Here is a 27,053-nt window from a genome sequence, read left to right on the forward strand (position 1 = left end):
CTTCGCATCTTCACTTCAGAACACTAAAGACACTTCAGATTACTTTAGTTTCTTCTCTTCTTTTCTGTTTCTTCCACCGACGCCTCTTCCCATCCATTATTTTGTACTACCAGCCGCCGGTCTCATGACAGTACCGTTGAAGAAGAACTACCGCTGCGTGCCCTCTCTTCAGCAGTTCTACACGGGCGGACCCTTCGCCGTCTCTTCGGACGGCTCATTCATCGCGTGCGCCTGCGACGAATCCATCCGGATCGTTGATTCTTCCAACGCCTCGCTAAGGTCCACGATAGACACGGACTCGGAGGCCCCCACGGCCTTGGCGCTTAGCCCCAATGACAAGTTGCTCTTCTCCGCCGGCCACAGTCGCCAGATTAGGGTCTGGGATTTGTCCACCCGCAAGTGCGTGCGGTCTTGGAAGGTAACGCCTTTTGAATTGGCCACTCGTTGGTTTCTTAGAACAGATACATAGAAAGAATGCCAATTGTAATTAGGGAAATAGAATTATGCTTTGCCTGGTTGTTGAGAAAACTAATGAAAAAAAATCTACCCTTGTCTTGTATATAGTTTGCGCTTTTTATAATTTTTTTTATTACATGTAGAAAATGAATATTTTTTCCGTTCGATGTAGTAAAAGCGACAATGATAATTCAGCTGATCTAAGTACGGTTGGTTTTAGGTTAATTGACGTGGGATTTGTTTGGTTCTGGAAAAACGAAAGCGATATCATGGGTTTTCAGCTAGTTGAGAACTAGAGGAAAAAAAATCAGCTTCTGGCACTAGTTCTAAGAGAAATGAAAGACTTTTGTAGATGGTTTTTAGCATCTTAATAATAGTTGTATGTACTGTTCTTCTGATCGTAGTTGATGCTTGTTTTTGGCGTTGAATAGGGTCATGAAGGTCCTGTGATGGGTATGGCTTGCCACTTGTCCGGAGGATTACTTGCAACTGCTGGAGCTGATGGGAAAGTCCTTGTTTGGGACGTTGATGGTGGCTTTTGCACTCATTACTTCAAGGGCCATTCAGGGGTTGTTTCTAGTATTATGTTCCATCCTGATACGAATAGATCACTTGTAAGTTCCAACTTAAGACAATTATACGCATATTTTTCTGTTTACAGTGTTTTAGAGGTGACATTTGTTGATGATTTATGGTATCCTTGTTTTGCTACGCTACACTATTCTATTTTTTGCTTCATATTGATCCTTCTTAAGTATGTTCTGAACCTCAAACTAGTACATAAGATGAAAATCTGAAAATAATGTTTAAGGCGTTTGTTTTTATTGGTATTTGATGCTGTAAATTTAAATGTACTCGTGTTTTGAATATTGGGTTCTTGCTCTATAATCTTGGGATTCAGAGAATTTACTCTGTTGAGTCTATGAATAACCATTTACAATCCTGTTTACTGCTGGAGTCCGTACAATCCTGTTCTACATTGCTGGATTCTCCAGCTGTGGCTCTTCAAATTTGTTCTTTTTTCCTCTTTCTGGGGTTGTTGAAGCATTGCAAAAAATTAAGTATATTTTCTGTCGCTAATGGTCCCTTAGATCTCATATTCTCACAACATACAAAGAACAATATCTAAACATTGTTTCAATTTTGCAAAGTTCTGTGTCAAAGCTGAGAAAATATTCACAGAAATATCACTTGGTTGCATGGGGAGGTAAACTAGGTAAATTGAATGTAGAGGCATGGTGGATGGCTCCTTTGTGCTTATTGTGAGTATATGGATGGAAATAAATGCCTGCAATTTTGAAGGTCGTGAGAGAACACTAATAGAGCTGAATACCTATATGCTTGGTTGTTGTATGATTAGACAACTGCCCATAACTGTTGCTTCTCACCCTATGGGGATTTTCTGATTATTGTTCTCCTCCCCCCCACATTTGGTAGATGTTCTCTTTGTATATTTCATGTGTACATGGGTTGTGTCCCCAGCACACCTTTAATAACATAGAAGAAAAAAATCACTTTGAAAGTTCTAACTAGGTATAATAGCATTTACAGGTTCAGAATGTTCTTAGGTGATAGATTATTTATATGATATGAAAAATTTGATAAATAGAAGGTGAATGTTTGGTTATTTGTATCCTCTAACGTCAAGTTTAGAATGTTTCACTTTTTTCATGTTGTTGGTGATGGAGCACAGAAAACCTTCCAATCAAACCAAAATATTTTCATGAAACTTTTTTTTATAAGTTATGTTTTCGGAAAATTTAATTCATGTTGATATTTTGTAATCACAAATTTGGTTAGCTGTCTAGAATAAGTTAGGCATGCCTTTTGGATATGCATGTGATTTAGGTCCTGCTTTCCTCTGTTAAAACAATTGTATGGGGTCTCAAAAGTGGTTTGTCTCTTATTTATAAGTAATTAACTTTTCATTAATATGCACAAAACTTTGCAGAAAGTATACAAAAGATAAGCCTATATAGAAGAAGAAAAGATACAAGAAATTCCTGTAGATTTAACCCATTAAGTTTTATGGAAGCTGTCCATGATAATAGATTGTTGATAATTTTTTTTTTTTTTTTGATCTCCTCTAAAGTTCTTATGTGATCCTCAAAGATTAAAGGCATGTTTGGGTAATGAGATGAGATGAGAATTCTGTGAATAGTAGTAAAATGGTTTTTGAATAGTAATGAAATTGTTTGAGTTAAGATGCTTTATTGGATTTTGGGAAATGAGAGAGAAGAAGTTTATTAAAAATATTATAAAGTTAAAAAATTGTTTGAATATAATTTTTAACATTATTTTTGTTTTGAAGTTTGAAAAATTTGTATTGTTTTCTATGTTTTGTTCGAAATTTTGAGAAAGTTGTAATGATTAGATGAAAAAATTGAAAAGTTTTTTGTGTTTGAGTGATGTGTGAGAAGAAAATTATGAGAAGTTTTGAGATCAGATCTCGTCTCAATCTAACTTCCCAAACAACCCCTAAGTCATTTCTTTCCTTATAAATGCACCAAATGAGGCAAGTAGGAATCATCTTCCACAGCTGAAATTTGCTGGTTGCCACCTAACCCTGTTGAGGTGTAAAATAAGTCCATAACTTTGGGGCACGACCCAAGCCAAATCAATTCTACTGAAAAAGTCACTCCACAATGCACATGCAGTCTTGCAATGAAGTAGAAGATGATCAATGGACTCCAAACTCCTCTACACATACAACATCAATCAATCACCACAATAAACCCCTAGGGGCTGGCTTAAGTGGTAAAGGTTTTGGGCTTGGGGGTATGCTCCCCCCTAGGCTAAGGTTCAAATTCCTTTGTGTGCAAACAATCTCTAGGGGCCATTAGATTGGATGATTTTTCCCTTGAATTGCCCGATGTGCACTTGTGGGGAACTCCTTGCCGAGGGCCTGTGCACCCCCGAGATTGGTCGGGACACTATTCTCAGACACTCGGTGGCAAAAAAAAAAAAAAAAAAAACAAATACCACAATATGTCTCATAAATTTTTCATCCTAATAATCTCCCCTAATGCTATCCAAGCAAAAATACATAGCTCTAGATTAACCTTTGTCCTCCAAATATTCTTCCGTGGAAATGGGTTTTTATCACGAACGACAACGATACTATAGAAGGAATGGACACTGAATATTCCTTTTCTGGATGGGGCTTAGAGAATCTTGTTTTTGCCTTCTCCTCTCAATCAAGTGGAATCTATTATTGCTTTCCATAAGGTCATTGCCTCATTCTAGTAACGACAGAGGAATTTTCCCAATAATGCATAGTTAAACCTGAGCATATTACCCCAGTCCAACCCCAGCCCACCTAAAAATCAGATAACATTTATTGGCCCAATTCACTAAGTGATATTTTGCCTCTTCCCCAAGAACCTACTCCTGTAAAGGAAGTCTCGTTGCAATTACCCACGCTAGCAAGGAGTGGAAAGAGAGACGTGAAATATGCAAGCAAGTTTGATAAAGTGCTTTTAATCAACGTGATCCTACTACCTTTGGTTAAATACATGCGCTTCCATCTAGCCAATTGTTGCTCAATCTTCTCAATAACTCCATCCCAAATTGCCTTTGCCTTGGGGAGGCTAGCCTCACTTGGCAACACCAAAGTATCATCTGCATACAAAGATGAGATAAATTGAGTACACTTGCATTTCCATTCTTCTCATAAAAGCCAAAAATAAAACCCCATCGACAACTGCAGATAACATATTGCTCAAAGCCGTTGATAAGTTTCATCAATTCATGGTAATCTTATCCTTTAAATTGAACTTGTGACTTGTCTATATATGTTTTCTGATGATGTGGAACCCCAACAAGGTAGGGTCAGTTGGACGCACACTTGGGGAGAATCCTGGATGCACGACCCTACTCACCAGAACCATGTATTAGGTAATTCGGGGTAAGTTCTAGTGCATAATCAAATTCAGTTTGTTTGAGTCTATAGCCCATCTCATGCCCACTCTTTGACCACTAAGATGCACTCTGCTACATAACTTGTATATACATTTTTTTAACAAGTGGTAGAAAATTTTATTGAAGAATGCAAAAGGCAGAGAGACACATGATGACTACAAGAGAAATACCTAATTAGGAACAGAAAAAGATACAAGGAAATCATTGAAAGCTTGGCCCATTAAAACCTATAGTAGCTACTCAAAAAAGAGTATTGAAAAAGAAAGTTTTAAGCTCTTCAAAGGTCCACTCATGTGATATCCCATATGATAAGAATAAAGTGGTGAATAGGATCGCACATTGCTTGGGAATGAAAAGTTCTTGCTCTTTATAAGGTTTCAATGGGCTTCAATTGTATCATTGATTAATTCTTTTGGAGTATAGACCATGTGTTTGGGCCTTCCATTGGGTCCACTCATGTGATATCCCATATGATAAGGAAAATGATAGGTGGTGAATAGGATCACACATTGCTTGGAAATGAGAAGTTCTTGCTCTTTATAAGATTTCAATGGGCTCCAATTGTATCATTGACTAATTCTTTTGGATATAGACCATGTAGTTTGGGCCTTCTATTGAGGCATTACAAATAGTATTAGAACTTATCTCAACCAGAAATGTCGGACTTGAGTCTTGCCACTTACAATGGATAGACCCGACGAGGACGTTGGAAATTTAAGAGGGGAGATTGTGATGTCCTATATGATAAGGATAATGGTAGATGGTGAATGCGATCCCACATCACTTGGAAATGAGAAGTTCTTGCTCTTTATAAGGTTCCAATGGGGTTCTAATTATATCATTGACTAGTTTTTTTGGAATATAGGTCATGTGTTTTGGGTCTTCCATTGTGGCGTTACAGCTCATGCTCCTCATAATTTTTACCATTCTTTCCCTGCAAATACACCTCACAAGACAGACAGGATCCATCCCCACTGTTGATATTTGTGGACTATCATATAACCCTCTTAACTTTACTCTACATTTAAGGGATTTATCTATATCTGAATGTTTGAATGCACACTGGCCATAAGTGTGACCCTTTTCTTTTTTATTTTTATTTATTTTTATCGGTAAACAAAATTTTATTGATCAAAAGAGTAGGCATAAGCCCAAGTATACGGGACATATACAAGAGCAACGCCTAAGTGTACTAGTTTAGTGATACAAGGAAATCATGGAAGTTCATGCCATGAAAATCAATTACAATCGACCAATAGAGTAAAGTATTGAAAAACAAAGTTCTAAGCTCATCCATTGACTGCTCTTGGTCTTCAAAGCTTCTATCATCCCTCTCTCTCCAAATGCATCACCATAGGCATATTGGTACCATCATCCATATGGATGCATTTTTAGAGTTGCCCCGAATGCCTCTCCGAGAAGCTAGGTGGTCACTTACTCTTCTTGGCATCACCTAAGCTAATCCCAAACGAGCAAAAACTTCATTCCACAAAGTCATGGCATTCTCAGAATGAAGTAGTAGATGGTCAATGGATTTTCTGCTCTTCTTACACATACAACACCAATCCACGACTGTGATTCAATGTTTCCATAAGTTGTCTAGAGTGAGTGTCTTCCCCAAAGAAGCTGTCTATACAAAAAATGCTGCCTTTAGAGGTGCCTTTGTCTTCCAAAGTGTGATCCATTTGACCTTTGTTCTCTGCAGGTTTTGCAGCTGTGCAACTTCTCTGTATGGTACTACTAAGAAAAGAAAAGAAACACGGGATTTGTTATATTACTAAATTAAGCAAGTGTTGTTCTAAAAGAGAAATTACGATGACTGATCATCTCTTGTTTATCTAATCCCACTTGACAAATTTTATATTTTCTTCTCCTATTCTTTTCAATCATTTGTTGTACTCTTATCATGTTTTTAATTTCCCATGTACTTGCGCTATGACTACCATATCATTAATAAAACTCTTTAGTTTACTGATAGAAAAGAAACTATCACGTTTTCAATTGCATTTTCATGTTGTCATTCTTACTGTTTTATAGCTTTTCTCTGGAAGTGCTGATGCAACAGTACGAGTCTGGGATCTTTTAGCTAAGAAGTGTGTTGCAACATTTAAAAAGCATGAGTCAGCAGTAACTTCTATTGCTGTATCTGAAGATGGAAGGATCTTGCTCACTGCTGGAAGAGATAAGGCAAGGTTCTACCTTTTCTGATCAATGATACAGATATGGTTATCTTAATATTGGAATACTCTTATTCATTGATATGTAGATGAGTTTTCTCATGTTTGAAGTTTGTGTATCTCCTTTCTCTTACAAAATGACATACATAAATAGTTTTCTTAGAAGGGTCTCATAAAATAGTTTTGATAACCACCTCTCTCCTTGTTCATTTTTATTTATTTCACATTTTGTTTACGTACAAGTTTGGGTTTTTCTTTTTTTATTATACTGTGCTCCGGGTGATTATGGAGTGTTGTTTTGGGGTTGAAGCAAAATTTTTTGAGTTTAGAAGGAAGGGGGGTAATCTTTATAGTATAGTGGAAAAGTGTAGAAGATTTACTAAGGTTCTTAACCTTAGTGGAGATGTGGTGGTTTGGATTGCGAAGGTGTTTGAGGGTTGTCTGGGTTTTTCAGGAAATGGAGCTTTTTATCAGTCCAGAAGGGAGGGTAGTAGGGTATTTGTTATTCAACTTTCTCGTAATTCTTATGGAAGGTTCATTAAGTTGCTAGAAGTGGGAGAAGGTAAGGGGAAGGGTATTATTGTTGTTCCTGAAGGGAGAAATGGATATGGCTGGTCTTGTTTTGTGAAGAAGTCGCGTGAGATTGTTGGATCCAGATCCTCTGTTTCTGTTCAACAAAACAGAGGTCCTCTTGGTGACGCGAAGGTCTATCATCCTAGAGAAGCTCCTTATTTAGCTGCTGTTAAGAACATTGCAACAGGTGTTAAAAATAATTTTAGGAGTGCAATGGTAGAATCGACTGGAAAAGATGGCTTGAAGGAGAAGAACAGTCATCGTCTTCTTGCTAACGAGGGTGACGGTTGGAGTTCCGAGATGAGAAGAAAAGTTGGGGAAGTCGAGGGGTCTCTCTGGCATATCCGTGCGGAGTTAGTGACTTGGAAGGATAAAATTGGAAGTTTGCTTTTATCTGTAGATGAAGGATTGGGTATTTTGTTAAATGGGGGTAATGGGCCGAGTGGGCTTTTGCCGGTTAAGTCTGGTGGGTTGAATATAGTTGGACCGTCAAGAGGCCCAAATAAATCGAGCCTTGCGACTCGCCCGGTAGCTTCTGGGTTTAATACCGCGGACGATGCGGGTCAAAGGCCTAGCTCACCTTCACAGAGTAGGTCGCCGGAGGGGTGCGGTCAGGCGGGGATTGCTCAGGCGTCGAGTTCTGTGGGAGTGAACAGTGTTTTTGAAGGAGATCCTATAGATTGCGTGTGTCCGATGGTTTCTGGGTCTCTGCGCTTATCTTCGGTGGCTCCCTTTGTTCAGAGGCATGGTTCAGCTTTACATTCTGGATCGCCGGCGAGGTGTGAACTGTCGGGGACTGTTCAGGGGATGAGTTCTGAGGTCGTGAAAAGTGATAAGGGAGGGGGATCTATAGATGGCTATCGACCGAATGGCACTGGGTGTCTTCCTTCGGTTTCGGTGAAGTGTACAGTGCAGAATACTGGCACATCGTCTCAGATAAGGTCGCCGGTGGGGGGTGATTCGACGGGAAATATTCAGGAGTTGCGTTCTTCGGATTTGAACAGTAATAAGGGGTTCTATTCTGATGAGGAGCTTTTGAAGGTCCAACCTGGTTTGGAGGTGACTAAGTTTCAGTCTTTGTCTTCTAAGAAGGGGTCGAAGGAGGAGGGGGGGCCTGCTAGTAGTACTCCGATGTTGTGTTTGTTTGAGAAGGAGGGAAAGGAGGTGGGTGTGTCTTCGGTGAAGCTTTTGGGGTTGAATTCTGAGTTGGTTGTTAAGTCTGTGGACCATGTGAATCGTGCAGAAGGGGCTGAGGTTATTGGGGAGAATGGAATAGGGATTGAGGGAAGTGATTCTGATGTGGAAGAGGTTCCCAGTACTTTTTTGAATAATTCTGGTTTACTAATGGTGGTGGGGAGAGGAGATGACTCTGTTTCTTGTGAGTTAGGGGAGCTTGTAGAATCTGGTGAGGATTTAAGTCCTGTTCCGTTGAGTTCTTTTAATCCAGAATTAGAATGGCCTTGTAATTCCTCTGATTGGGTTCTGAGAAAGGTGGAAGAGATTAGAGATTGTGTGGGTATTTCTTGTGAAGGTTTTGAAGAACAATTCAGAGCTCTTTTGATTGCTATAGAAGCGGGACAACCTGCTTTGGCCAAGTCTGCTGCAAAGAAAGAGAGGGAGCTTAAAAGGTTGGAATTCTCTATTAATTATAAGTCCAGGGATGGGTGTGGATGGAGGGATAAAGGTAAGGAAAGGGCTGTCAATGGTGTGTAATGAAGCCTATTATTATTTCTTGGAATGTTAGGGGTTTAAATGATTATAGGAAACGTCTTAGGGTGAAAAATTGGTTGCGTCAGTGGAAGGCTGATGTTATTTGTCTCCAAGAAACCAAACTGAAATTTGTGAATCAAGCCATAGTTCAGAGTTTGTGGAATTGTAGTAGTGTGGGGTGGGTAGAGCTGGTTTCTAATGGAGCTTCGGGTGGTATCATTATTTTGTGGAATAGGAGGGTGGTGGAGATGTTGGATCATTTTGTGGGAGAATTCTTGGTATCGTGTCATTTTAAGAACATTGAGGATGGGTTTGAGTGGGCTTTTGCTGGGATCTATGGCCCTAATGTGGATTGTGGGAGATACCAATTATGGGATGAAATGTCGGGTGTTTATAGTTGGTGGAATCTACCTTGGTGTTTTGGAGGGGATTTTAATCTTACTAGGTTTCCTAGTGAGAGGTCGGGGGTTTCTTTTTTTTCAAGTGCTATGGCTTCCTTCTCAGATTTAATTTTTGATTTAAATTTGATTGATTTACCTTTGGTGGGAGGTGACTTTACTTGGTCTAATGGAAGATCTTCTTCAAGGTTGGACAGGTTTCTGGTTTCGCCTTCTTGGGAGGCCCATTTTTCTGGTATGAAGCAGAAGGTTTTACAGAGACTTTGTTCTGATCATTTCCCTATTATGTTGAATTGTGGCGGATCTGTGAGTAGAAGAAGTTATTTCAAGTTTGAGAACATGTGGTTAAAGGTTGAAGGTTTTGGGGATAAAATTAGATGTTGGTGGAATTCCTACTTTTTTTCTGGCTCTCCTAGTTTTGTTTTGGCCAGTAAGTTAAAATCTCTAAAGAATGATTTAAAGAAGTGGAATAAGGAGGAATTCGGGTTGTTGGATACAAAAAGGAAGCGGTTAATGGAGGAATTGTGTATTTTAGAAGAGAAGGAGGTGCAAGGGTTGTCTTCAGAAGAGGATAGATCCAGAAAACTAGGGGTGGTTTCAGATCTGGAAAATTTAGCTTTAATGGATGAGATATCATGGAGGCAAAAATCAAGGGCGTTATGGCTGAAGGAAGGCGACAGGTGTACCAAGTTTTTTCATCAATTGGCTAATTCTCATAGAAGATATAATGCGATTGAGGTCCTTCGTGAAGGTGACAGATTGTTTTCGGATCAGGATGATATTAAGGCCCATATTGTGAATTATTATGAGAAGTTGTTTTCAGAAAATTTTTCGTGGAGACCAAATTTGGATAGCCTTGTTTTTAATTCTATAGAGCAGGCTGATGCTGTGTGGCTGGAAAGAGAGTTTGAAGAAGAAGAAGTTCTGGATGTGGTAAAGGGTATGGAAAAAGATAAGGCTCCGGGTCCAGATGGGTTCTCTTTGGCTTTTTTTCAAGAGTGCTGGGATGTTGTTAGAGAAGATGTCATGAAGGTGTTTGCCGAGTTTCACTCCGTTATGAGGTTTGAGAAGAGTTTAAATGCGACTTTCATTGCTCTGATTCCGAAAAAGGCTGGGGCTGTGGAGATAAGAGATTTTAGACCTATCAGTTTGGTGAATGGTGTTTATAAAATTGTTTCTAAAGTGTTGGCTAATCGGTTAAGTAGGGTGATGGAGAGGATAATTTTACGGTCTCAAAATGCCTTTGTGAGAGGAAGGCAGATTTTAGATTCTGTTTTAATTGCTAATGAGTGTTTGGAAAGCAGACTTAAGTCGGGGAAGGCTGGTATTCTCGTCAAGTTGGATATGGAAAAGGCTTATGATCATGTAAGCTGGGATTTTCTTGATTATTTGTTGAGGAGATATGGTTTTGGAGTTAAATGGTGTTCGTGGATAAAGTTCTGTGTTTCGACTCCTAAATTTTCTGTGTTGGTGAATGGAGAACCAGCTGGTTTCTTTTGTAGTTCTCGTGGCTTGAGGCAAGGCGATCCCATTTCCCCCTTTCTTTTTGTTATGATCATGGATGCTTTTAGTAGAATGATAGACAAGGCTGTGGAGGGTAACTTTCTGTCTAGTTTTGTGGTGGGTAACGAGAATAGGAATAATCTGAAGATTTCTCATTTATTATTTGCTGATGATTCCCTGATTTTTAGTGAACCTGATTCTGATAATTTACGTGCTTTAAGAGCTCTGTTACTGTGTTTTGAAGCTGTTTCGGGGTTAAAAGTTAATTTATCAAAATCTGAAATTGTTCCTGTGGGTGTTGTTCAGAATTTATCAGATTTGGCAAATTTATTGGGGTGTAGGATCTCTTCTTTGCCTTTGAGATATCTTGGGCTTCCTTTGGGGGCTTCTTTTAAAGCTGTGGACATTTGGGATGGGGTGATTGAAAAAATTGAAAGGAAGTTAGCAGGTTGGAAGAGGATTTATTTGTCTAAGGGGGGTAGATTATCTCTTATTAAAAGTACTTTGTCTAATCTGCCTACGTATTTCCTTTCTCTTTTTCCTCTTCCTGCAAGGGTTGAAAAGAGAATTGGGAGTTTATTTCGGAATTTTTTATGGGGTGGCGTTGGTGAGGAAAAGAAGTTTCATTTGGTTAGTTGGAAGAAAGTTTGTCAACCTTTGGATGGCGGTGGCTTGGGGATTAAAGATTTGAAGGTTTTCAATAAAGCTTTACTAGGCAAATGGCTTTGGAGATATCATTTGGAAAGTGAAGCCCTATGGAAAAATGTGATAGATGCAAAGTATGGAAGTTTGAGGGGAGGTTGGTGTTCAAAAGCCTCTAGTGGAGCATATGGGGTGAGTTTGTGGAAATTTATTAGAAAAGGATGGGATTTTTTCTCCAGTAATATTAGGTTGAAGGTTGGAAATGGTCAAAGAGTCCTCTTTTGGCATGATTTGTGGTGTGGGGATGCTGCTCTCAAGCTGGAATTTCCTGCCCTGTTCAGAATTGCAAGGGATCAAAATGCTGCTGTTTTTGATTCCTACTGTGTCAGCAATAATAAGGTTGTTTGGAATGTTTTTTTCAAAAGGGATATTAATGATTGGGAAGCGGATGAAGTTCAGGCTTTGTTGGTTAAACTTTACAGTTTTAAGCTGGTAACTGAAAGGGAGGATAGCATGGCATGGTCTTCTGCTGGAAATGCTAAGTTTTCAGTTTCTTCTTATTATAGAGTTATGTCAAGTCATGGTAGTTGCGTTTTCCCATGGAAAAGTATATGGAAAGTGAAAGTTCCTCCCAAGGTTGCTTTTTTCTGTTGGGTGGCTTCTATGGGCAAAGTTTTAACAACTGATAATCTTAGAAGGAGAGGACTGTTTATTTCTGATTGGTGTGTTATGTGTAAAAAGGATGGAGAATCTGTAAATCATCTTTTCCTTCACTGTGAAGTGGCTAGATTCTTGTGGGATGAGGTTCTGAGTTGGACAGGTTTGCATTGGGTGATGCCCAAAGATGTGGTGGATTTATTGGTAGGATGGAAGGGTTTGAAGGGCTGTAAGAAGGCAGCGTCTGTTTGGAAGATGATTCCTCCTTGTCTCATGTGGTGCTTGTGGATAGAAAGAAATAGGAGATGTTTTGATGATAATGAACGCACTTTGGAAGATCTTAGGGTTTTTTTCATGGGTACTTTGGGTTTTTGGGCGAAAGTTTATGTAATGGTGGATAATTTCCTGAATCTGTTTTAGTTTTTTTGGTTTTTTTTCTTTCTTTTTGTTTTCAGGAAGTTGTAGGTTTATCCTTTGTATACTTCCTGTGTACTTGGGCTTATGCCTATTTCTTCAATAAAATTATTACTTATCAAAAAAAAAAACATTTTGTTTACGTTCTTGGGCAGGTTGAATGATTTCATCCCTCATCTGAACATATTTCTTGTGACTCATCTTTCATCAACCTTGGCATGCATTGGGATTACCCGAGTATCTGGCCGGATCTATTCGTGAGGGTGTAGTTTTGATATTGGACTAGACTACGCCTGATACCCCAAGTTTTTATTCATTCTCAATGCTAAAAGAATGATTATGAGGCTCATAATGCAGTTATTAAAGTGGTGGAAAGAGTATTAGTGTTTAATGTGTAATGTTTTTACATCTTCTCTTGACCAAATCCATCCACCATTTTGTAACCGAGAACAAATTTCAATGGCATTAGTGATCTTCAGTTGTTGTTTTTCAAAAAAGGAGTGCTTTTGACCCTTTTTATAATCTAACATGAGAAGTGTGAAAAATAAGTCAGTGAATGGGGTGGGGGAGGGGGTTATTTACCCTTGCAGTGTTGATTGTCTCCACAGTTATTGCAAAACCTATGTAGCTTTTTCAAAAAAGGGCATCAAGTGAAATGGTGATTTAAATTACCTCATTTTGTAAATTGCATATACCTTTTAGGCTGTTTGCAGTGTCTCTGTGTAGCTTAAAACTAAATGCTGAGTTCTAGGACTTTTTCCCACTCATTCATTTATATCTTTATTTTGTTGGCAAGATTGGTAATTTTTTCCTTATCCTTTCCCCTGGTCTTCAATCTATTTCCAATAAGCAAGGCGTTTGATAGCTTACAATCATTTGTTACATTATAAGCGCATTCAATTGATTTTCCTACTATAGCTATCTTTTTTTATTTTTAGCTGTGATAGTTGTTTCTTAGATCATAGGGCATTTTGTTTCATGACTAGATTGGGGTATTTATTGTTCATGAATGCCTTTATGTCAAAATGCTGCGCTTTTTATATGCATCTGTTTACTTATTGAGAAAAGTATTATATGCATGTATGGTTGTTTCTGATCTTATAATAGCTGGGCGATCATATAGTGTCAGCTGAAAATTGATGTATAGGTTCATTGCAGGTTGTGCACTTGTGGGACCTTCATGACTATGGTTTCATAAAGACCGTTCTAACATATGAGGTACTCGAAGCAGTGTGTGTGATTCATTCTGGGAGCCTCTTTGCTTCATTCCTGGCTTCATTCTATAAGCAAAGCAAGAAGAAGAAAAGTGTGTCATCGGCAATTCATTTTGTCACAGTTGGTGAACGTGGGATTGTAAGAATATGGAACTCTGAAAGGTAAGACAACTTGAGGATGTTTTCCCAATAGATTGTATGAAGTAAATCTCTGGTTAAATGGCTGAGAGGCCTATGGGCCTTCCTGATTTTCGTCTTCATGAATCGTTCATTCACAATAAACTGCATTTATTTTAAGTTTTGTTATTTTTACAGTGCGGCTTGCTTGTTTGAGCAAAAGTCATCTGATATCACTGCCAGCTCAGACATGGATAGGGGCTTCACGTCTGCAGTAATGCTGCCTGTAGATCAAGGATTGGTTTGTGTGACTGCTGATCAGCAGTTTCTTTTCTTTGCCCCTGTAGAACACACAGAAGGGATGTTTAAATTAGCATTAAGCAGAAGACTTGTTGGATACAACGAAGAGATTGTGGATATGAGGTTTGTAGGTGAAGAGGAAAAATTCCTTGCTGTTGCCACAAATATTGAACAGGTAATTTGCAAGAATCCTAATACTTTTGGTGATGAATATAGGGGTTGCAATATGTGACACGACCCGTTAACCCAATATGAACACGACACGATAATAATGGGTTTGGGTTTAGTCTTAACAGGTTCAGGTGAAAACGGATTGACCCGTTAGGACACGATTGTTTAACAGATTGATAACGGGTCAACCTGTTTTGACGCGTTATAACCTGTTATGACCCGTTAAGAAAGTTAAAGTTACAATTATACCCTTATACTTAAAAGTAACATTTTTAGAACTTCAATTTCGATACTTTTATTATTTGGATTGTAATTTTGGACTTGTAGTTAGTTTTATAATTTTTATAGATATTGTGATTTTAACATTTATATAAAATTATATTAAATTTAATCAGATCAAACCAGTTAATTTCGGGTCTATTCAATCCATTTACATAAACGGATTGAAATAGGTTGACACGACTCGTTATGTTAATGGGTTGTGTTAGGGTTTTGATATTTTGACACAATAAGCTTAATGGGTCGGTTTAGCTTTATCCATATAGTATAATATACATGCCTTGACACAACACTAACACATCCATTAACACGATTTGACACCCCTAGATGAATATCATCCAGCCTCCCAGGGGAGGTTTATATGTACTGACGCATAGTTGTGCACGCCATGTGTCCAACTGTTGTGGCAAAGCCACGCTTTTATTATAATCTCTTAGGGTAAGAAGATGCTACAAATATCATAAAAAGGTAAGACATGCACAATGATAAAACCTTATTGTGCCCATGATCGTTTCAAGACCCTCTGATCTATTTAGAGGCTTCTACTAAATAAATTTAATTTTGGGATCTGCCTATTATTATGAATAAAACTACTTGATTACTGATTAAAAAAAATAAAAAAAAAAAACTTAAAAGTGAAACCTTTTTAGTTGTATGTTCATGACAAGTTACATTTGTGTGTTAGATGACTATAGTGTAATAAGTACAAGCACAAGCTATGGGGATGAGCAGTAATTAAATTGAAAATATATTCATGAATAATGCATAACCTAGGGAACGTTGCTTGTAGGTGGCTATAATTTCTGCTAGGGGTTGGCTTAAGTGGTAAAGGCCTTGGTCTTGGTAATATGGTCCTTCCAAGGTCTAAGGTTCCCATCCTCTTGGGTGCAAACAATCTCTAGGGGCCATTGGACTGAGGGGATTTTCTTCTTGAATTATTCAAGGTGCACTTGCGGAAAACTCATTGTCAAGGGTCTGTGCACTCCTGGGATTAGTCGGGATATTGTTCTCGGACACCCGGTGCCAATAAAAAAAAAAAAAAAGAAAATTTTCTGGTAGGCTGGCAAACCTATCTAAATGCAAAACTTTTATTTGTGTTTGGGAAGGAGCCTTATGTTTATTTTGATATTTGTTGACTAATGTATGTATTTCAATTTGGACACATGCAGGTACGAGTGTATGAGCTAGTGGACATGTCATGTTCTTATGTGTTAGCTGGTCATACTGAAACTGTTCTATGCCTTGACACCTGTGTATCAAGTTCTGGAAGAACACTAATTGCCACTGGAAGTAAGGACAACAGTGTAAGTTCTATTTTCTTCTTCCACCATCAAGGCATCTTTAGTGTACTTTCTTTGATTTCCTCTTCTCAAGTAGTATGCAAGTGAAAAATGAAATGGAATCCAATGAGCTCGAGCTCAAATTGCACATATTCTTCAGGGAATAACAGGGGATGAGGCGAGGTTGTAAATTCAAGGCCAGTTATTTGCATTACTTTCCAATCAAAAGAAAAAAAAAATTAATTAATGGAAAACTGGAAATATGGCTACAATGGGATAAATCACTTTACATTTTTTTCTTTGTAACATAGCTATCTGGTGCATCCTCCTACAAATGCACAGACACACATACAACCTAGAGACGTGTAGACTCAAAGAGACTTGTTTGTTTGTTTGCCTGTAATATGTTTTGTGGAGATTCTTCATTTCTGGATCATTTGTATTCCATTCAGCTTAGACAGGTGGTGAGGATAAGCTTTGTTGGGTCCCTTCAGAGTGAGGGGTCTTTGAAAGAAGATTATCTCACATAATAGCAACCCATTCCCTTGTAAGATCATTTGATGGTACAAAGCTTTTGAAAGTGGCTTCTCCTTTCTTTGATCAATAAAATTTTTTTATTTATATATAGAAAAAAAAAACTTTTGAAAGTGGCTTCTTCATTTTGACTCCAAGAAAATCCTTGCCTTGTGGAAGGTTGGGTATTTCTTGGGTGATGCCAATGCATGTGGTGAATTTACTAGCTTGCTGGAAGTATGCTGGGTGGTGTCTACCTATTACTGTTATTTGGAGAACGATTCCTTTGTGTTTGATTTGGTGTCTATGGCTAGAAAGGAATGGAAGATGTTTTGAAGACAGAGAACGTTTGTTGGAAGAAATTAGGGATTTTTTTCTCAAAACACTTTATCTTTGGGCTAAGGCTTTTATATCGAATAGTGATGAATTGTTGGAGTTTTTCTAGTTTTTCCTTTCTTCTTAGATGCTGTATGTAGGCATTTTCTCTTGTATATTTTCTGTGTACTTGGGCTATACCTATTTATGGTAATAAAATTCTTATTAACTATCAAAAAAAAAAAAAAAAATCCTCGCCTTGGATAGTTTATGGAAAAGGAATATTGTTGTGATGTATTGTACTGTAGGTGTAGGGGGAATGGGGAAATAATTGATCATCTTTTACTGCATTTCGTAAGGTGGCTTGTGGTTAATGAAATTCTGTCTTTGGGTTAGCTTGGTTTAGGCCTCATTGTGTGGTTTTGGAGCATGGAAAGGGAATTTTAGTTCTCAAAGCGAAGCATTAGGGAAGATTCATCTTGGTTTTGTGGTGTAGATGGAGAGAAAAATGGTGAACTTTGAGGATTGTGAAAAGGCGGATGGAGGAGGAACTCAAGGATTTATTTTCTATTTCAAGTTTAATGAATTTTTTGGTCTAGTTTCTCTTTTGGTTCGGTATATCACAGATATAGATCCTATGTACTTGTGCAACACCTCTTTTGATCATTAATAAAGCTTAAAGTATGAAAAATGTTTTTGCATCTCTAATTCCATTCTTTGTACAGGTTAGGCTGTGGGAATCAGAAAGAAGATGTTGTATTGGAGTTGGTGTTGGTCATATGGGAGCCGTTGGAGCCATTGCTTTCTCAAAGAAGCGGAAGGACTTCTTTGTTAGTGGCAGTAGGTGAGTGCTTACACATGCAATCGTTTCACCAATAAAATTAATCTGACCATTTATTTCAAGTGTACCTTGAATGCTCTTTGTTTCGTTTTCTCATCTTGGTGCTTTCCATTCCACCTCTAGGGGTGACAAGCTTTAGATGAGAGCAGTTGTAATATGTAGTGCTGCTTATGTAACAATAACTGCATGCTTTGCTCCTCTTCCATCAGCATTCTAACTTAAAGTGGTGCTTGTTATTGACACTAGTAACCAAAATTTCATCCCCCATCTCCTCCCCCCGCCCCCCCCCCCCCCCCAACCCCCAAAAAAAAAAAAAAAAAAAAAAAAAAATTCTGGTAACTATTAACTATTCTGTGTTAATAATCTATTTTTCTTGTCTTAGTGATCGTACTCTTAAAGTCTGGAGTTGGGACAGTCTCGTAGATGAGGTGGTGCAGCCTATTAATTTGAAAGCAAAAGCAGTTGTAGCTGCTCATGATAAGGATATCAATTCTCTAGCAATTGCACCAAATGATGGCTTTGTTTGCAGTGGTTCTCAGGTTTTCCTTTTTTGACTTTTTCTTGGGCTGATTGTGGATAAATTTGCTTTGTTGGGCTTATCTGCTTTGCCTTCTCCAATTTTTTTCCTCTCTTTTTGTGCTGGTTAGGATCGCACTGCTTGTGTTTGGAGGCTTCCAGATCTGGTATCAGTAGTTGTACTTAAAGGGCATAAAAGGGGCATTTGGTCAGTAGAGTTTTCTCCTGTTGATCAATGTGTCATAACAGCATCAGGTGATAAAACGATAAAGATATGGGCTATATCTGATGGTTCGTGCTTGAAAACATTTGAAGGGCATACATCTAGTGTATTAAGAGCATCCTTTATTTCTCGTGGGACCCAATTTGTTTCTTGTGGTAATGTGGCTAACAGTTACCTGTTTGGCTTTATCTATTGCTGAGATGACAGTTATAATCAACTAAATAATCTTTTTCAGGTGCTGATGGCCTTGTAAAGCTATGGACCGTCAAAACCAATGAGTGCATTGCTACATATGATAAGCATGAGGACAAGGTATGAGTCTTTCTTACAGTATTTGTACTCAGTTTCCTCTGGATTATGTAGACTAAACATAGTCCTACAATTTATGTTATTCTGTATATCTATGCATCATGCAAAAATATCTCCCCAAAATCTTGTAGATTAAATTATTTGCTTACGATGTATTAAAAAAATGATCTTCATAGAAATGATGGGGAAGGTGAAGCCTCATCATCTGCTATCTTGAATGTCCAACCAATTTGTTGGCAATGTTCACTCTACAGAATGTCAGAAATGATTGACCTGGATTACATCTCTTTTTTATACAAAGTTATGTATGAAATGCTGATGCTGTCCATCCGTAGATATGGCATTTTGATAATGAAGAGTGATGATCCAAATCTAGGGTGTGCTACTATTAGTGACCTAACCTTTACACCCAATTGGTTTATAAATGTGAAAGATCATATTTCTTGGTCTCAGTCTTTGTTTGATTTCTTGGTCTGCATCTCGTTTCTAGTTGTCTGGTTTTATTACGACTTCAGTCTACTAGAAACACACTTATCAGTTACTTTAGCTGTAGGCAATGCAAGTTTGGTATGCTTCTTTATTCCTCGCCAGTATATCAATGTTAATCAAGAATTAGGTTCACATTGGTGAGAAACTTCTGTGGGGAGAATTACGCTCTTGGTAAAGAGTTGTGTGCTAAATTTCCATGATTCTTTAAAGGGTCCACTGGGGAAAAAATTGTACAAGTTTCTCTCTGTTTGTTTGAGGGCTTTAGGCCCTTGTGGGCCCCTATTAAAGTCAGTGTCTTTTCTGGTATAATAAAGCTTAAAATGAAACAGCTCTGAAACCGTGCTGGCCTATATGGGTGTTGGGGAAGATCTGACCCTGTTCTAATGTGATGTGAGTTAGCATCATAAAATTAAACACTAGTCCCACCTAGTCCTTGCACCATATCGGCGCTTTTGTTGTGCTGGGTCAAAGGAGGGGCAACTGACCCTGTTTCAAATGTAATGTGAGTTAGCATGATAAACTTGATCCCTGGCCCTGCCTAAAAGCACCATATCTGTTTTCTACTTGCGATGTTGGTAAGCTTCTTAATGTCCCATTTCCTTTAATTTTGAGCAGAAGTTTTTCAATTATTTTAGTACTTATCCATTTTTATGTGAATGCTTGGAGAAATGAACGAAATAAGTGATAATTGAGGAACCTTTTACTCTACAAACTTGGCAGATGAGTTTTGCTAGGATGGTTAAATTGTTAATTGATGTAATTGTGAGGCAATGGCTCCTCGTAGAAGGTGATTGTATTCTTTCTGATCATTTGGCTGTTAAGGAACATATTGTGAATTTTTATGAGACGCTTTTTCAGGAGGAATAATCTTGGAGACTTAAGTTGGATGGGCTGGTTTTTGAGTCCATTGATCAGTTTAGTGTGGAGTAGTTGGAGAGAGCATTTGAAGAAGAGGAAGAAGTTGATGTGGTTAGAGGAAAGGCAGGGATAAAGCCCGGATGGTTTTTCTATGGCTTTTTTTCAAGCTTGTTGGGGATATCGTGTGAGAGGATGTTATGAAGGTTTTTCTTGAATTTCATTTGTTTATGGCATTTGAGAAAAGTCTTAATGCTACATTTATCCCTCTTATTCCTAAAAAAGTGGGGGCTGTAGAAATGAAGGGTTTTTGGCCTATTAGGTTGTTTAATGGGGTGTATAGATCATTTCCAAGGTGTTAGCTAGCCGAGTGTGGTAATGGAAAATATTATTTTGAAATCTCATAATGCAATTGTGAGGGGAAGACATTCTTGATTCGGTTTTAATAGCTAATGAATGTTTCGAAAGTAGAATTAGATTGGGTGACTTTGGTATTCTAGTTAAATTGGACATAGAAAAGGCATATGATCATCTTAACTTGGAATTTCTCTTCTACTTACTAGAGAGATATGGTTTTGGAGAGAAGTGGTGTTTGTGGATCTAGCATTGTATTTCCATGGTTGGATTCTCTATTTTGGTGAATGTCTCCCTGGTTGGTTTTTTCGATAGTTCACGTGGCTTGAGACTAGGGGATCCTTTGTCTCCTTTTCTTTTTGTTCTTGTTATGGATGCTTTGAGTAGAATGATTAAAGCGGCGGTGGATGGGACCTTCTTGCTGGGATTTTTGGTGAGAGATGAGTCTCAGGGCAGCATAAAAGTCTCACATCTTCTTTTTGCAGACGACACTTAATAGTTCCAGTGGGTTTGGTATTGAATATTTTGGATTTGGCTAATATTTTGGGGTGTAAGGTATCCTCACTACCTATGAGATATATTGGTCTTCCTTTGGGCACTCACAAAAAATCATGGTGTGATCGAGAAGGTTGAGAGGAGGTTGGCTGGTTGGAAAATGATATATTTGTCTAAAGGGGGGAGAATTACTTTGATACGAAGTATGTTGTCTAATCTTCCAATGTATTTCCTCTCTCTTTTTCCTTTGCCTGCAGGGTGGCCAATATAATTGAGAGGATGCTTTAGTGTTTTTTGTGGGGAGGTAATGGGGAGGAAGCAAAGTTTCACTTGGTTAGTTGTAATAAATTGTGCTCACCGGTTTCTTGTGGAGGATTGGGATTTTGAAATTTGAGGCTTTTCAACAAAACTCTTCTTGGGAAATGGCTATGTAGGTATCATCTTGAGAAGGATGCGCTATGGAGAAATATTGTTGATGTTAAATATATTGGAGGATGTGGGGGAGTTGGCATTCTAACGAAGTCAGAGTGTATGGGGTGGGTTTGTGGAAGTCTATTAGGATGGGTTGGGGGGAATTTGTCAATCATTTTAAATACAAGGTGGGTGATGGGACAAGGGTTAATTTTTGGCATGATATTTGTCGTGGGGATTTGGCTCTATCTTTCCCTCTATAGGATTGCTAGAGATCAGGAAGCTGCAGTGACTGTTTCCTTTATTTTATTAAACAATAATCTTGAATGGAATGTCAATTTTATTAGAGATGTGCATGATTGGGAAGTGAATGTTCTCTCTCATTTTTTTTGGAAGATTATATGATATGAAGATTGTTCAGGAAGGGAGGATAGTTCGCTGTGGATTCATGCTGGAAATTCCAGATTGTCAGTTAGCCCCTTTTATAAGGCGTTAACTTGTCATTGTATCAATAAGTTCCTTTGGAAATGTATTTGGAGATCTAAGGTGCCTGGTAAGATTGCATTTTTCTACTGGTTGGCATGCCTTGGAAAAATTTTGACCACAGACAACTTGAGAAAGCGTGGATTTATTGTGGTGGATTGGTGCTTCATTTGTAAGAAAGATGGTGAATCTGTTGACCATCTATTTCTTCATTGTGAGGTGGCTACGACTTTGTGGTATGAGTTTTTTTTAGGACGGTATTTCTTGGGTGATGCCTAAGCAGGTGGTGGATCTTTTTGCTTGTTGGCAAGGTTTTAAGGGGAGTCATCGCATTGTTGCCATATGGAAGATGACCCCTTAATGTTTGATGTGGTGCTTATGGTTGGAAAGGAATGGGCAGTGCTTTGAAGATAGAGAATGCTCGATGGGAGAACTTAGAGAGTTTTTCTTTAGTACTTTTGTGTTTTTGGGCTAAGACTCTTGTATTGAATGGAGATAATATTCATGATTTGCTTTTAGCCTTTTCTAGTTCCTAGCTTGTATATAGGTGTTTTCTCTTGTATACTTTCTATGTACTTGGGCTATGCCTATTTACTTATAAATAAAATTCTCTTATTACTTAGCAAAACAAAATTTTCAGGGCGGATTGATTTTCCTTTTTTATTAGGGGGATGGGTGTGTTACATATGAAAGCAAATGTGGGGAGGGGTCTGTCTGTGTGGTCGTCAGGTTTTGCTTGCATTTTCTTCTGCTCACAAGATTTACCCTACCCTGCAGGTTTGGGCTTTAGCTGTTGGGAAGAAGTCAGAAATGCTTGCTACTGGTGGTGGTGATGCTGTTATCAATTTGTGGTATGATTGTACTGCTGATGATAAAGAAGAGGCTTTCCGTCAAGAGGTGAGTTGTTTCACGGGCTATATTTGTGCCTTGTCTGCATTCATAATTTTTTATGATGACATAATTGTATACGACTCGAGACTTCTGTTTGTCTTTTGTTTATTGGAACTCTTCGATACCTGGATTTGTTTTTTGTTTATACCTGTAACTCTGTTTGTCTTTCCTTTGATACCTGGACTTTTTAAATGGTAGTTTGGATGTGTTGAGCATTTCCACTCTCGAATCTGTGTATGCTATCAGATTTTGTGCTGTATGATGCTAGCCAGGATCATCTTCGAGCTTTAAGAGCTTTATTGTTATGTTACGAAGCTGTTTCTGGACTTAGAATAAATCTAAATAAGTCTGAAATCGTTCCTGTGGGTTCAGTCAGCAATATATATGATTTGGCTAATATTATGGGCTGCAAAGTTTCTTCTCTACCTATGAAATACCTTGGATTACCTTTGGGGGCTCCTCATAATTCTGTGTCTATTTGGGATGGGGTGATTGAGAAGATTGAAAGGAGATTAGCTGGCTGGAAAAAGATCTATTTATCCGAAGGGGGTAGAGTTACATTAATTAAAAGCACCTTGTCTAATTTACCTACTTATTTCCTCTCTCTTTTTCCTATTCCAATGAGGGTGGTAAAACTTATTGAGAGGATTTTTCGAAATTTCTTATGGGATGGTATTGGGGAGGAAAGAAAACTTCACTTGGTGAATTGGAAAAAGGTTTGTACTCCGGTGACTTGTGGAGGTTTGGGTGTGCGGAATTTGGAACTTTTTAATAAAGTTCTTCTTGGGAAGTGGCTTTGGAGGTATAACAATGAGAATACTGCTTTGTGGAAACAGATTGTTGATGCTAAATATGGAAGGATTTGGGGGAACTGGTATACTAATGAAATAAAAAGGGTGTTTGGGGTGGGTCTATGGAAGTCTATGCGAATGGGATGGGGGGACTTTGTCAGAAACACTAATCTCAAAGTAGGGACGGGATCTAACATCTCTTTTTGGCATGATGTTTGGTGTGGTTATTTAGCTCTTAAATTAGCATTTCCTCGCCTTTTCAGGATTGCTACATGTAAAGGGGCTGCTGTGGTGGATTCTTACTTGTTTTCTAATAACATGTTAAACTGGAATGTGGAATTCTCTAGAGACTTACAGGACCGGGAAGTGAGTGAAGCTGCTGATTTCTATGCTATCCTTTATGATTCTAAGATTGATCAGACCAGGGGTGATATGTTGCAGTGGACTCATGATTCTAAAAGCAGATTTTCTGTGAAATCCTATTACAAGGTCTTAACTAGTCTTGGTAATATAACATTTCCCTGGAAATGTATTTGGAAAGCTAAAGTGCCCAGTAAAGTTGCATTTTTTGGCTGTTTGTTGTCGCTTGAGAAAGTTTTAACTACCGATAATTTGAGGAAAAGGGGCTTTTATGTGATGGATTGGTGCACTATGTGTAAAAATGATGGTGAATCTGTCAACCATTTGTTTCTTCATTGTGAAATGGCAACGGCTTTGTGGAATGAGTTATTTGTCAAAGTAGGTATCGATTGGGTAATGCCTTTTCATGTGGTGGATTTTTTGGCTTGCTGGCAAGGTGCAGCTGGAAGTGGACGAAGTACAGAGGAGTGGAGAATGATCCCCCTGTGCTTATTCTGGTGTTTATGGCTTGAGAGAAATGGGAGGTGTTTTGAAGATCGTGAACGCACAAGGATGGAATTTAGGGACTTTTTCTTCAACACTTTTAACTTTTGGGTGAATAATCTTTTGAGGGATATCAACATTTGTAATGCTTTTCCTTAGTACTGTTTCTGCTTTAGATTGTACTTAGGTTTATTCTCTTGTATACTACCTGTGTACTTGGGCTATGCCTATTTACTATGAATAAAATCTCTATTATCTATAAAAAAAAAATCAATTTACTATGAATAAAATCTCTATTATCTATAAAAAAAAAATCAATTTTTTTTTTTTTTTTTTAAATGACACGGGAACCACCTCACGTCAGATCTCTTAGGACTCACCCATGGAACCTAAACCAGCACAGCAACTCACCGCCATGACCTCCCACTTAAATTGCAGTTTAATCCCAGGGGGGATCAAACCTGTGACATGGGGCTCATGCACGCAAGTTTGCCCTTACCACTTGGGCTACCCACGGGTGGGTTATCAGTTATAGTGAACATATGGTGTATATTATGTAGTACAAAAAAATACATCTGAATAGTCCATGGGCTTTATTATGGATTTACGAAATTGTTTTGTTGTGCTGAGTTCTTGATTCACAAAATGATTCAGTTGGACATATTGAGCTTCTAGGAAAATTACCTATACTGCCCGAGACTTTTGGTACCTGATCCAAGCGGTCAGCAAAAATTGAAGTTTCCTTTGATATTTTTTCTTATTTGAAGGTTCCAATTGGATACATGAACAAGCTGTGTCTTGAATATGAATAAATTGTATCATGGTGATATGTACATAACAATATTCTATCGACTAACCATTAGTCGGTAGTTCAGTGTTCCATACTTGATATCTGGCAATCTGCATAGATTGGTTGGTCTTTGGTAAATCTCTCCCACAACTATCATTTGTCCTGATCTTAACATGGCCATTTTACCATTGCTACCGTTGAAAGAAGTCCAAACTGCTGCTGCTGCTGATTGCTAAAATAGTGTAGTTATAAATTTTATCTAGTTCCTATTAATAGCCAATACTAGTATTTAGGTTACTAGCAGAGCCACTAGATAATACCACTAGTCAAACTTGAACCTATTCCAAGTGTGGCAGTAAGAACATTTGTGTGAAGTGTGAACAAGGCAACTTCTAGAACTCGGGGTGGTGGTGTAGCTTAGATGATTTAAGTGCAATGTCTAAATCTTGTTGCAATGTCTTATTTATAAAACTCATGGCTTTTACCGTGATGTCTATGCAGGAGGAGGGGGTTCTGAAAGGCCAGGAATTAGAAAATGCCGTATCAGATGCTGACTACATTAAGGCAATACAAATTGCGTTTGAACTTCGCAGGCCTCATAAACTCTTTGCAATGTTTGCTGAACTTTGCAGGTTAGGAACCTCCCCACTGGTTTCTCTTCTTCCCTCTTTTCCCTTCTCTTTGTGGTGTTTAGATCCCTTAGCTGGGTCCTCTGCAGGAAGAGAGATGCTCAAGGTCAGATAGATAAAGCTCTTCATGGCCTTGGCAAGGATGAGTTTCGTCTTTTGTTTGAATTTGTTCGAGAATGGAATACCAAACCAAAGCTCTGTCATGTTGCTCAATTCATGCTGTTCAGGGTTTTCAACATTCTTCCTCCAACGGAGATTATTGAGGTAAGTATTCCTCTTCATGCTCTTTTAAGTTGATGAAGAAAAAATTTAGAATTATAACCCAATGAATTGAGGCAACCATAGAAATGATCTATGAATTTGGTATTCTAGGCTTAAAGACACCGATAGGGTTTGGTGACTCCTATCTGTGGGATCCAAAGTCTTGATAGATGTTAGGGGCTAGCAGAGCAGATGTGAGCGTTTGTCATTAGATATAAACAAACTCAGCCAATTGTTGTGAACATTGCTTTGCCTTGTTTCAGTAGGATGGATGGCTCCTAAAACTTGGTGGCTGTGTTTTGAGTGCTAGAACACAAAATGATATATTGATCTGGGGTTGAACATGTAGTTGAATTTATCAAATTGTTCATGAAAACAATGTATGGAGTTCGCTCACCGAACCGTGGCAGTTAATAATGAAGAATATGCGATTAGTAAGAATATTGTTCTGCGTATAAAAATGTGACTAATAAGATTTCAGCAATATAACTAATTATTTTACTTCTGTGATGCCATCACATTTCAGATAAAAGGGATAGGGGAACTCCTTGAAGGTCTTATCCCATATTCTCAGAGGCATTTTAGCAGGATAGACAGGCTTGTAAGAAGCACTTTTTTGTTGGACTACACTCTAACTGGAATGTCAGTTATTGAACCGGAAATTGATGAAAAAGAAAGGAAAGATGGGTCTTTGAAGCACTCTCATGTTAAGCATGTGGATGAGGTGCTTTCGACAGAAAATGCTGATTCAGAACAAAAACAGGATTCAGAAGAACGGCAGGCCGCTTCAAAGAAACGGAAATCAAAGAAATCCAAAGATGGTACAAATAAGAAGGTGAAGAGTGTGGCATACACGAGTGTTGAAGCTCGTTCATTACAGGCATGATACATTGGGGTGCTTTCATCCCGCTGACGTATTTATTGATTTCTCTTAGATTCCTTCACAGGTTTTGCAGTCTTGGCTATCCATTTAGACTTGAGTTTTGGTTAAAGCCAATGTAGAATATGCGCCTTAATTGAATTTTCCCCCCCTTCTTTTTCCTCTTCTTTCCTTCCTCTCATCACATTTTGGTGAACCAACCATGAATATTGGAACACTCGACACTCAGAAACACTACTAAATTTCTCTGTACGAGGGTTTTTGTTTGAGCAGAATTGAATAATTGAAAAAAGGAAACTCAGACGTAATGAGAAAGTAGTTTGTTTTTGTGGAGCTGTCAGAGCTCTCCTTA

At 38.3% G+C, this 27,053-nt stretch overlaps 1 protein-coding gene across 1 annotated transcript; it reads left to right on the plus strand.

Moving 5' to 3' along the window:
• The first annotated feature begins 17 nt into the window (after positions 1 to 17).
• On the plus strand, positions 18 to 27,053 carry LOC122308951 (transducin beta-like protein 3). The gene is made up of 14 exons (XM_043122233.1): positions 18 to 418; positions 888 to 1,070; positions 6,415 to 6,564; positions 13,610 to 13,827; positions 13,981 to 14,257; positions 15,702 to 15,836; positions 17,366 to 17,484; positions 17,864 to 18,020; positions 18,129 to 18,375; positions 18,456 to 18,532; positions 22,394 to 22,513; positions 25,433 to 25,563; positions 25,650 to 25,824; positions 26,348 to 27,053. Exons 1-14 carry the CDS (start codon positions 125 to 127, stop codon positions 26,705 to 26,707), a joined length of 2,643 nt encoding a protein of 880 aa, XP_042978167.1. The 5' UTR covers positions 18 to 124; the 3' UTR covers positions 26,708 to 27,053.

The sequence above is a fragment of the Carya illinoinensis genome, chromosome 5 (assembly GCF_018687715.1).
Source record: "Carya illinoinensis cultivar Pawnee chromosome 5, C.illinoinensisPawnee_v1, whole genome shotgun sequence".
NCBI classification, from domain to species: Eukaryota; Viridiplantae; Streptophyta; class Magnoliopsida; order Fagales; family Juglandaceae; genus Carya; species Carya illinoinensis.

Excerpts from the sequence above, each read along its gene's own strand:
- LOC122308951 (XM_043122233.1), top strand. The coding sequence starts at position 125 with ATGACAGTACCGTTGAAGAAGAACTACCGCTGCGTGCCCTCTCTTCAG. Across the intron at positions 1,071-6,414 it reads CTGATACGAATAGATCACTT|CTTTTCTCTGGAAGTGCTGA; the intron begins GTAAGTTCCAAC and ends ACTGTTTTATAG. Across the intron at positions 18,533-22,393 it reads ATGATAAGCATGAGGACAAG|GTTTGGGCTTTAGCTGTTGG; the intron begins GTATGAGTCTTT and ends CCTACCCTGCAG.